The sequence below is a fragment of the Nomascus leucogenys genome, chromosome 19, assembly GCF_006542625.1.
Source record: "Nomascus leucogenys isolate Asia chromosome 19, Asia_NLE_v1, whole genome shotgun sequence".
In the NCBI taxonomy this organism is placed as follows: Eukaryota; Metazoa; Chordata; class Mammalia; order Primates; family Hylobatidae; genus Nomascus; species Nomascus leucogenys.
Genome location: NC_044399.1, coordinates 67,822,191 through 67,834,406, shown reverse-complemented (window position 1 = coordinate 67,834,406; position 12,216 = coordinate 67,822,191). Strand labels below are relative to the sequence as shown.

The 12,216-nt window shown below is 47.9% G+C and overlaps 1 protein-coding gene across 4 annotated transcripts in view; it reads right to left on the bottom strand.

Moving 5' to 3' along the window:
* GAS7 (growth arrest specific 7) overlaps positions 1-12,216 on the bottom strand; it is a 275,238-nt gene that overhangs the window by 109,556 nt on the left and 153,466 nt on the right. Inside the window, exon 1 of one of the 4 annotated variants that reach the window (XM_003274676.2) lies at positions 3,209-3,579. The exons of 2 other annotated variants lie outside the window; for them this stretch is intronic. In XM_003274676.2, coding sequence (XP_003274724.1) covers positions 3,209-3,211 — 3 coding nt within the window. In that variant the 5' untranslated portion in view covers positions 3,212-3,579. Of the gene's footprint in view, positions 1-3,208; positions 3,580-12,216 lie in introns of those variants that run through there. One more of the 4 variants, XM_030800649.1, reaches the window with a different exon arrangement.

Below are 12,216 nucleotides of genomic sequence, written 5' to 3'. Positions count from 1 at the left end.
CCTAGGGAGTTCCTGGAAGGGTGAGGTCCCCTCTAAAGGATCGCTGGTCAACTTCCCTTTGCAGTGGAAAAAGCCTGGGAATAAGAAGGTTTTGCCAAACTTGGTATGGCCCAGAGAGAGAGAAAAACTATCCTTCCTAGCCTTCCTTTAGCATTAAGCTGCAAAGCCCCCAAATGCCTTATGTCATTGTTTTGGGCACTTTCTATCGTTAGACTTCTGAGGAAAACCTCAGAACCAAATTTACCAAGCGTTCTATTGCACTCAAAATGGATTTAAGTTCAGAAGCAAGGGAGGGAGTCCAAAGTTGCTAGCTCGCTCAGTAACAGGCTCGGTATCTCATGCAAAGCAGCCTGCTCACCAGAAAGGATCTTCAAGCACAAGTGACACAGCTGCTGCCCGCAGATGCACTGGGGGCAAAAGCGGGCTTCCTCGGGGAATTAGTGCTGTTGTAAAGGAAGACGGACTGAAGCTCATTACGGTATAAGGGTAGGTGCCTCTGACGGCCCGCCTGCGCCTGCGATCCAGCTGGCCTGGCTTTGTGGCCTCTAGTTGCTGGCTGGAGTGGCCCCCGGGCACTAAAGGAAAATGGAAGCAGCTCATTTCCCCACCACGGAAACGCACTCCACTGACTGCAGTGCCTACGGCCTGTGCTCCAAGTGATTCTAATCAAGACTTCCGACTCCGAGAGATGGTTCCTGATGAGGTCTGAACTCTGAGCTCTGGAGGGAAATGAAGTCTAGGAAGGGCTGGAACCGTTTCCAAGGCTCAGTAAGGGGTGCAATTCTCACCAACCCGATTCAACTAACATTTCTGGAGCTGCTGCCGCTGGCACATATAAAGTAGGCAAATGGTGACAGCCAAGGGCCTTGCTATGGAGGCGTGAGACCTACCACTGCTCTGTGCCACTGTGCGAAGAACACAGGACGGGAATTGGGGCTGGTAAAGCTTCAGCAGTCTTGCTGGAAGATCTTGAGCAACCTCTTTCATCTCTGCTGAGAGGCCTCAATTGCTTCATCTCTAAAACACGGAAGTTGGACCAGATGGTCTCCAAGGGCTTTCATATATACATATATATAGCCTAATACTTAATAATTCTTTTTTTTAGACAGAGTCTCGCTCTGTCACCCAGGCTGGAGTGCAGTGGCATGATCTCGGCTCACTGCAACCTAAGCCTTCCAGGTTCAAGCGATTCTCCTCTCTCAGCCTCCCCTGTAGCTGGGATTAAAGGTGCCTATCACCACGCCTGACTAATTTTTGTATTTTTAGTGGAGACGGGGTTTCACCATGTTGACCATGCCGGCCTCGAACTCCTGACCTCAGGCGATCTGCCCACCTCGGCCTCCCAAAGTGCTGGGATTACAGGCGTGAGCCACCACGCCCGGCCCAATAATTCTAAATGTCAGCATTAGTATATATGTTTTAAGGACATGCCATTTTCATAGGAGAAAAAACGTCACATTCAAGTGTAGACATGGACATCATGTCTAGGCGGCATCTGACTGTTCCTGAAACGTGGGCTGTGCCCCAAACACCGAGGATCCTGCCTTACTGCACCCGGGATTCTGTGCTTCCACCTCTCACCACACTGAGTTCTGTCCTGATGTGTCCACCTCTTCCCTGTCACTCCTCCGAGCCACGTGAGTGGTCTTAGCTCTATTTGCCTAGCAACTGGATTTCTGCCCTGGAATCCTGGGCTTCTGTCTCTGCATCACCCTGGATGCACCAAAGGCAGGTTCCAGTGGAATTTTTCTGGGCCTGTTAGCAGTTAGCACTTCTGGCTGACTGTTCACATTACATCCCAAACACACAGTCCACTTCAGCTTGGGGGCAGCCCACCGACAGCCTCTGCACCCCAAATGCCCTTTTCCCAAGAGCTTGACTTCGGCTCTTCCCAGCTCCTTGCGTGCCCTTCAGTGTTCTTCTTCTTTGCTAATCCCTCCACCCCCATGAAGCACCCAACCACGATCCACACTCAGGCCTGCCAGAACTCCCAGTGCTCTACAGTCAGACCCAAGGCAGCCACACCTTGGTCAGAACTTGAGTGATTGGTCTGGGTTCCTCACAGCAGCAAATCTCCAAGTGTGGCCCCTGCATCAGCAACACGAAGTCCTCTGGGATCTGGCTATCAATGCAGAGCCCCAGGCCCTGCCCCAGCATCGGGTCTTACATTTTAAAGGTCCCCGGGTAGTTCAGATGCACATTAACCTTTGAGAAGCACTGCTGTGGACTGTCCTAGGTCAACTAACCCGTTAGAGGATGCTCCTGAATAATAAGCACCGTCTCCCTTCCCCTGGCACTGTAGGAACAGGAAGCCATGCCAGAATCAGAGATGCGGATGGGCCCAGGGAGGTGGGAGAGCACATCCTGGCGGGAGACCATGTGCCAAAACAGGCCAGCCTTTCCATGCAAACTGGACCTCTCGCAGCTGTACAGAGCCTCAAGAGAGTGATCACCACTCTCTTGGAGGTCTTACTTTGCAAAGAAAGAAGATGGATGCGTAACTTCTGGGGGTGGAAAGATTGGTGAAACAAGGGTGTTGTACCGCTAAGTATCAGAAGAGCTTCCATCATCACTGTTGCAGCCTCCACCACCAAACTGGAAAGGTGTCTCAGCCAAGCCTGGAAGCACAGTGCATTACTGGGCAGGTACTTCTGCTAGGGAGCCATGACCCCAAGAGCTCCCCCTTACCTTCATAAAGTTGTATAGTCCTCAAATGGCTTTTGCCTAACAGTGCCCCAGCTAGAACTGGGCCATGGGGTAAAAGCCAGATAGGTGGGTAGAATCCAAGTTTCTTACTTGGAAAAAGTTACATGGAGGAAGCAAGGTTTGGACTCCATTAAAATCACATCACCACTCTGCTTCTCCATCACACAGCTCCAACTACGAAACTGCTCCCCAGGTAACCAGGGGAGCCAAGACTCCCTTTCTCTCCAAGACATCCTTCCTAAATCTTGCTCCTCCTCCCATCCGCTTTTCCTGATCTCTCACACAATGACCCATGTCTTTTTTTTTTTATTCTTGCCCATGCCTTGGATCTGTGAAAGGTGCCCCCTAGCACACAGGGTCCCCAGACCACCACAGCTCAGCAGTTAGACCCCAAATCTCAGTTTTCAGAGCTGCCTCTTTACCACGGCGCAGTCATTTTAGAAACATGCAGAGAAAAGCAAACTGGAACATACCTCTGCAGGCAAGAAAAATCAATTCTTACCATCAGAGAACAGCTAACCTTCTCTGGGGGCTGCTACCTCAGAGGAGAGTCTTCGGTCCTGCCTGAAGCCCTCAGACTCAGCCCCAAGACTCTGCCGGCTTCCTCTCCATGGCAGCCTCTCTGGGAAATGGGGCTGAGGCAAGTCGCTAGCCCAGGGCCAGTGCTCTGGGCACCCCAGTGGAGGTTCCTGTGGCTTTGCTCATTGCTGTTCTTTCACAAAGAACCCACTACATTGCACAGTTCCTTCCAAATCTGCTCCAGTGCTTGCTGGGAAATTAACAACTCGTTCTGGACTTTCCAGATGCAATGTTTCTGGAGGGTTTTTTTTTTTTTTTTTCACTCTCCCTCTTTTTCCCCTTTCTCAGCTAAAAAGCGTTGGCTGAGGTCACAACAAACAATGGCCAAGCTTGTGTCACTGACCAGATGCCTCCCACCCCCAGGCCTGTGGACAAGGGCAGCTTTGTCCACTGTGTTTTAGGCGGGACTTCCTGGGCCTGCCCAAGCCCTGCTGGGGAATGTTTTGGCCAACTTCTTCCCAACCCTAAGTCACGGCTCTGGCCCCGGCCCCGGCCCCAGCTGTGTGAACCCAAGGCCAGATACAAACCAACATACAAAGAACGGAGAATGCTCCCCCAAAGAACCACTGTGTGGAAAGCTGGTGCCTGCAGAGGGGTGAGATGAAGGTCTCTTGCCTTCACTCTGCCCTCGCCACCACCAAACCTGGACAGATAACGAACAAAGACAGGGTCACGTGGGGTCTCCACTGAAAAGGGCCTGAGGATCACAAAGTCATTAGTTATAAGTGGAGAAAGGATTGGACCCCAAGAACAATACTGCAGCCACCAACTAAATGAGCTTGGGCAGGGCTTGGATCCTTGATGAATATATTGTATCATTCTGTTTAGAAAGCTTTTTGGAGCAGCTGACAATTTAGCACTCAAAATGCCGCATATTTCTGTGTTTGCTTTCAGATGCAAACCTTTGGGGTTTTAAGAACTGATTCTTTATATAGAATTAAATATAGTTTTCTAGAGAAACCAAGATCCTGAGGACCGAGTGGTTCCCAATTAAGCAAATGGATGAGCTTATTTATGAAGAGGTTTCAATACCAGCTCCTTGGGTGGGGGTAAGAAAATAAGTACTATTGTCTAAGGATGGAGTCAGACCAGAGCTAAGCTGTTGTTTTACTACATACTAGCTGCAAGACCTTGGGCAACGGCTCCGGCTTCAATTTCTCCAAGTGTAAAATGCAGATGATCACAGTATCTTTCTCAAAAGATTGCTGTAAGAGATTAAAGGGGGTGGGGATGGGGCATCCATGTAAACATTTCACTTAGTGGACGAAGTAAATGCTCAATGAAAGCTAGGATTTTTGTCGTTACTATCACCAGTGGCTGAAAGGTAGGCACTGCAGTTACTCCGGGTCCAAAAAAAGTCTAGACTGAACATTAAAAAGCAAACAGCCCAATTTAAAAAAATGAGCAAAAGACATTCCTCCAAAGAAGATATAAAAATGACCAATAAGCACATGAAAAGATGCTGAACATCACTAATCATCAGGGAAATGCAAATCAAAACTACAGTGAGATATTAGCTCACACCCATTGGGACAGGTTCTTCAAAAAAAAACCAGACAAGACCAGGCACAATGGCTCACGCCTGTAATCCCAGCACCGTGGGAGGCCAAGGCGGGTGGATCACTTGAGGCCAGGAGTTCGAGACCAACCCGGCCAACATGGTGAAACCACGTCTCTACTAAAAATACAAAAATTAGCCAGGCATGGCGGTGCATGCCTGTAATTCCAGCTATCTGGGAAGCTGAGGCAGGAGAATCCGGGAGGCGGAGGGTGCAGTGAGCTAGGATCACGCCACTGCACTCCAGCCTGGGCAACGGAGCAAGGCTGTGTCCCAAAACAAACAAATAAACAAACATCAACAAAACAGAAAAGAACAAGTACTAGTAAGGATTGAGAACTGTTGGAACCCTTGTGCCCTGCTGGTGGGAATATAAAATGGTACAGCCCCTATGGAAAATAGTGCGTTAATTCCTCAAAAAATTAAAGAATTGCCACATGGTCCAGCAATTCCATTAATAGGTATATACCAAAAAGAACTGAAAGCAGAGTCCTGAAGGGAGGGTCTTGCTACCTGTTCATGGCAACATTATTCACAAGAGCCAGAAGGTGGAAACAATGCAAGTCGTGGTAAAATAAACACAATAGAATATTATTCAGCCTTAAGAAGGAAGGAATTTTTTTTTTTTTTTTGAGACGAAGTCTTGCTCTGTCACCCAAGCTGGAGTGCGTCTTGCTCTGTCACCCAAGCTGGAGTGCAGTGGCGCAATCTCGGCTCACTGCAAGCTCCGCCTCCTGGGTTCAAGCGATTCTCCTGCCTCAGCCTCCCAAGTAGCTGGGACTACAGGTGTGCACCACCGCGCCTGGCTAATTGGAAGGAAATTTTGACACATGCAACCACGTGGATGGACCTTGAGGACATTATGCTCAGTGCAACAGCCAGACACAAAGGGACAAATTCCATTTGCTTCACCTCTATGAGGCACCTAGAGAAGTCAAATTGATAGTGACAGGTTGCAGAATGGAGGTGACCAGGGGCTGTGGGCAGCGGACGATGGGGAGTTTGTGTTTAATGAGTCTAGAGTGTCACTGGTGCAAGATGGAAGCATTCTGGAGATTAATGGTGGTGATGATGGCTGCACAACCACGTGGGTATACTCAAAGCCACTGAACTATACATTTAAAAATGATGGAGATGGTGGATTTCATGTCATGTATATTTTGCCATGATTAAAAGAAAAGCCCCCGAGACCCACAGAGATAGTTTAGATCAAAAGACCCTGTGACCCATAAGCCACTTCATGAGATATACCACCTCAGGCTCTCCATGTACACCCAGAGGGAAGCTGCCCCAGCCTCTTGGCAATGGTGAAGAGAAAGCCCACCTAGAAGATGAGGCTGGGACTAGGCATGGTGGCTCACGCCTGTAATCCCAACACTTTGGGAGGCCGAGGTAGGCGGATCATTTGAGGTCAGGAGTTTGAGACCAGCCTGGCCAACATGGCGAAACCCCATCTCTACTAAAAATACAAACAATTGGCCGGGCATGGTGGCGGGCGCCTGTAATCCCAGCTACTCAGGAGGCTGAGGCAGGAGAATTACTTGAACCCAGGAGGCAGAGGTTGTAGTGAGCCAAGATCATGCCACTGCACTCCAACCTGGACGTCAGAGCGAGACCCTGTCTCACAAATAAATAAATAAAGACGACGAGGCTGGCCACCTATAGCAGGACTCACTCACCATGGTTCGTCTTGTGTTCTATCTTGGGGAGACTGAGGTAACACAGCCAGCATCCTAACGTCAATTGAGTGCTTTTCCGTTCAGGGGTGTGGCACACTCTGGGGCTCCTGGAGGGGGTGACAATGTGCCTTTCCCTTGGACATATCAATTCCTTTCTGTGTCTGCATCCCACCTTCCTGGTCTTTTCTCTTACGTGCCTGACAGCAGGGCTCTCATCTCTTCCTTCTCAAAGTTACCGACGTGGCTGCTGGGGGGACTCTACCTCCCTCTCTAATTGCTGGGTTTCAATCTGCTGCAGGAGTGGCTGTGAGGATCTTGTACTGAGCACTCACTCTGGACCAGGTGCTGTTCTACGCTTCACATGTTTCATGTCATGTAATCCCTCTAACAAACCAAAAAGGAAAATTCTATGATCGTCCTCATTTAACAGAGGAATACAGAGACTCCTGCGAGAGACTGGGCAGGATGGGTGGGAAGAACAAGCCACACGGGCAATATTCTAGGCCATGGGGCCAGCCCGAGCCAAGGTCAGAGAGAAACCGTGTGGGTAGAGGCTGTGGGGGAAAAGCAGGTGGATCCATTCATTAGAGTTTAAGAGGCATGGGAGGTGAGAAAAATAGTAGCGAAGGATGGCGTCAGATCATGGGAGGCCATGAGGACACCAAGAACTAAGAAATTTCGATTCTATAAAGGAGAAGAAACCATCAGTGGATTCTGAGCCAGGGAGAAGTCACAATCAGGGCTGTGCTTTGTAGAAATCATGATACCAGGGTATAAAAAGGTCAAATGTGAGGGAGAAACTAGAGGGAGGAAACTGGCTATAGAAACCCCCCCACCTTCTTTCTCTCTCCCTGCTCTCACTCATCATAAAAACAAGAGAAAGGCAATGCTCAAGCCTACACTCGCAAAATGGTCCCAAACCAGCCATGAAGAGGAGGCGAGAGCATCACATCCAGCGGTGGGGAGTCCCCCGCTGGCAGCTGAGTTATTTGCATCTTCTCTCTGCAATGTGGGAGGAGAGGCCGGGTGACGAATCCACACACTTGCTTTTGAGGTCAGACATGCTACAGAAATAGACCAAGGTACTTTTCTGTTCTTGGAGATGGGCTCTCACCCATAAGAAGGTAAAAGCGGGCCGGGCACGGTGGCTCACGCCTGTAATCCCAACACTTTGGGAGGCTGAGGCAGGTGGATGACCTGAGGTCAGGAGTTTGAGACCAGCCTGGCCAACATGGAGAAACCCCTTCTCTACTAAAAATACAACAATTAGCCAGGCGTGGTGGTGTGCGCCTGTAATCCCAGCTACCAGGGAGGCTAATACTTGAACTTGGGAGGCGGAGGTCGCAGTGAGCCAAGATCATGCTGCTGCACTCCAGCCTGAGTGACAGAGCAAGACTTTGTCTCAAAAAAAAAAAAAAAAGAAGGTAAAAGCAAAACTTCATTTGAACCTAGATGGCCAAGACCTTCACCTTCAGTCCTTTCGGGTTTGCAGAATTAAAATGGCCACGAAAGTTTTCATAGCCTGTGACTCCTCAGTTTTGTAATAGCAAAGAGGGGACAGTTTTAAGGCTGTTAAACATTAACAGCTGTCCCCGACACCACTTTGACATTGCATCACACAGAGGAACAGATACAATCACAGACCAATGCATCATTCCAGGCAACACACAGAAATCACTGTCATTGCAAATCTCAGTAGGGCCCCCAGCCAAGGGCAAGGGACCTTTCCGGGCCATTACAAACCAGGAGGCTGATCTGCTGTGGCCTGACCTCAGCAGAACACACTAGTCCTGCAGACATTTAATTCTTTAGGATTCCCCAAAGTTAATCTCTCAGAGTATGGAAGACTCACGAATACATTCTAAGGGTTTACTGTTTGAGTTCATCCTAGCATCTCAATCTAGAAGTCACTTTGGTTTTCCTTTATTAACCATCCTTAGTGATTAGCGTTGGCTGTGAAAAACACCCTACTGGTCTCTCCTGGCCTCTGCAAATAGATAGGGTGCTACATATGAAGCCACACGTACAAACGGCAGACAGCAGAGAATCCGTGATCCCAAAGCAAAAAGGCTGATATTTCCACCACGCTGAGTTTTCCTGAGTTCAACAGCATCAGATAAGACCAACCCTCTTATTATTTTTTTTTGTTTCAGTCAAGTTGAAAACTGTCAACCAAAGTAAGGCTGATTTTCTGTAGGCCCTTGTCCTCTGTAGGATGAATTGGGTTGTCTTAAAATGATAATAGGCCGGGCACGGTGGCTCATGCCTGTAATACCAGCACGTTGGGGAGCCAAGGCGGGCAGATCACGAGGTCAGGAGTTCAAAACCAGCCTGGCCAACATTGTGAAATCCTGTCTCTATTAAAAAGACAAAAATTAGCTGGGCGTGGTGGCACGTGCCTGCACTTCCCTACTTGGGAAGCTGAGGCAGTAGAATCACTTGAACCTGGGAGGCAGAGGTTGCAGCGAGGTGAGATAGTGCCACTGCACTCCAGCTTGGGTGACGGGGTGAGACTCCGTCAAAAAAAAAAAAAAAAAAAAAAAGATAATTAATAAGAAAGCACATCTGGGTAGGGTGATGACTCACTTTTTGTAAATGCTTCACAGTCATGAACGGAAAAATTATTCATCAGCCCAAGCAGTCTCCAGGGTACAGGGTCTCAGGGACGCCCCCGTCCTCCATACGTGGCCCCCTGTCTGCATGATCAATCAACCAACTAATAGTTACTAACTACCCTTTCCTGAATCCTGTGTGGGACGCAGGCAGGTACTGTATGTAGGACGTGACTCCTAAAATTTGGAAGCTAAGTCACAAACATGGGCAAAAAAAGCAAAGGAGTCTTCAACAGTGCCAAATGTTATGTGATAAGGTGGCAGACAATAAGAGCTTTCAGAATCCAGAGGAGGGCAAGGTCACTTTTGGTTGGGATGGTCCAGGGAGGCTTCCCAAAAGATAAAGAACTTGCCTCACAGCAGGGATAAAAAACAAGGGCTTGACGGGAGCCCAAAGAACATGATGTACGAAGCAGAATAAGGTTTGATAAATGATGGGACATAGGGAAATAAGAGACAGTGAAGTTGATTCAGAAGGAAATGACAGAAGTTTGAACAAGTAACTCGAAGAGATGTGGCTATGGTGAGAGCCAGTTTAGGGGGATGCAGTAGAGTCTGTTGGCCATAGATCCAAGTTCAAAGTGTTCGGTGGGGAGTAGCGGTGAGTATGGCCCTGGGCACATGGAGCTGGAGGCATCTGCTCAGAGATAGTGGTGAGATCCTACAGGCTGACTAGGAGTTCACAGAGAAAGAAAGGACCTTGGGCTGAACCTTGGGGTATGCTCTTGCTTAAGCAGTGGAAGAAGAATTATTCTCCCCCAGCACGCCTCAGGCCCAATCCCTCCCTCTCCTGTGCCTTTCATTAGTGCAGGCAACACCCCCAGGGCCCCTCTCCAAGACTCTCAAAGAACCAGGTCTTCATCTTTTTCGCCTCTAACCAGACTAGTGCCCAACACTCAGGGACTACATGAGGAATGGACGTGTGAGTTCTGAGAATCAGGCAGAGAAACCAAATGAGGAGGGGGGATACAAGAAGAAATAAGTACAGCTGACCCTTGAACAACACGAGGGTTTAGAGGTGCTAACCCCTATCTCCCCATGTGGTTGAAAATCTGTACATAACTTTTGACTCCCTCAAAAGTTAACTACTAACAGCCTACTGTTGACTGGAAGCCTTAGCGAAAACCTGAACAGTTGATTAACATGTATTCTGTATGTTATCCATATTACAAACTTTATTCCTAAAGTAAGCTAGAGAAAAATAAAACGTTAAGAAAATCATAAGGCGCCGGGCACAGTAGCTCACACTGTAATCCCAACACCTTGGGAGGCTGAAGTGGGAGGATGGCTTGAGCCCAGGAGTTCGAGACCAGCCTGGGCAGTCTGGTGAGTGAAACCCCATCTCTACAAAAATAAATGAACATAAAAAATAAAAATAAATTAACCTGGCACAGTGCATGCCCGTAGACCCAGCTACTAGGCAGGCTGAGGCAAGAGTATCCTTGAACCCTGGAAGTTGAGGCTGCAGTGAGCCAAGATTGCTCCACTGCACTCCAGCCTGGGCAACAGAGTGAGACCCTGTCTCTAAATAAGTAAATAAAATCATAAGAAAGAGAAAATACACCTATAGCACTGTACCGTATTTACTGATCCCATAAATTTACATCATATGTTTAAAAGATGAAACCTTTGAAATGGTGGCAGCCGCAGCTGCAGACCTCAATCTACGGTACCTGACAAGCAATTGAACTTTTTCTTGTATCAGGACTTTTCTCTGCTTCTGGGGAATGTTTCCAGCATCACTAGTGGCACACTCTATGGGTCCCATGGTGTTATTCGAGGCTTATGGCATTGCACTAAACATGATGAAAAATACATAGAACAGTGAGGGCTCACATTTTACTGCGATACCCAATTTACTGGAGTGATGAACTGTTCATCCAGGACTGATTAGCATCACATGCCATTTTAAGCCGATGCTCTCAACACCTGAGCTCACTGCAATAACAACCAGGGGTGGCCGCGAAATTACTACAGTGTATACTACGGCTAGTTTTATGCAGTTATGATTAATACTACATCTTTGCCTTTGTTTACATTTTGCTTAAATGTGAATGGTGCCATATACAGTCTGAGTGTTTGTGTGGGTAAAATTTTAAAAATTTTTTACTTTCTATAGATTTGTATGTATTTTATGGTAGTAAATGATAAACTAGTATCGAATATATTTTATGCATTTGCAGCATGTCTAACATTTTCTTAATTGTTTGGTATTTCTAGACTAGGTAGTCTGTCTTCAATTTTTCTCAAATTGTCACAAAACTCCAAAAATATTTTCCAATATATTAATTGAAAAGAATCCACGTATAAGTAGATCTGTGCAGTTCAAATCCATTGTCTGAGGGTCAACTGTAGTTAAGAGTGTCCGGCCGGCTGCGGTGGCTCATGCCTGTAATCCCAGCACTTTGGGAGGCCGAGGTGGGCGGATCATGAGGTCAAGAGATGGAGACCATCCTGGCTAACACATTGAAACCCCATCTCTACTAAAAATACAAAAAATTAGCCAGGCATGGTGGTGGGCACCTGTAATCCCAGCAACTGGGGAGGCTGAGGCAGGAGAATCACTTGAACCTGGGAGGCGGAGGTTGCAGTGAGCCAAGATCGTGCCACTGCACTCCAGCCTGGGTGACAGAGCGAGACTCCATCTCAAAAAAAAAAAAAAAAAAAGTGTCCAAGTGAGATGCCAAAGAAAATGCTCACTGAATACAAAGAGGGTGTGTCTCATTTATCTTGGAAAGAGAAATATGGAAGAGTGATGGGTATAGACTTGGATCACAGGCACACAAGGAGCTATGAGCATAGGATGCAAAGGGAAGCAACATCTTTAGATAAGATGCCATTAAAGAAGAGAACAAGAAAGAGGACAGGCCATAGACCATGGATGGCTCCAGACCAAGGGCTGTGCTGGGCAGAGAGCTCCCGTGAGGTGACTGCACCCAGTTTCTTGTACATATCATGGTAGAGCCCTCAGACCCTTATAAAATTTCTATGTGTCCCACCCCATGAAAGATTCCTGGTATTAGCCAGGCGCAGTGGCTCATGCCTGTAATCCCAGCATTTTGGGAGGCCAAGTCAGGTGGGT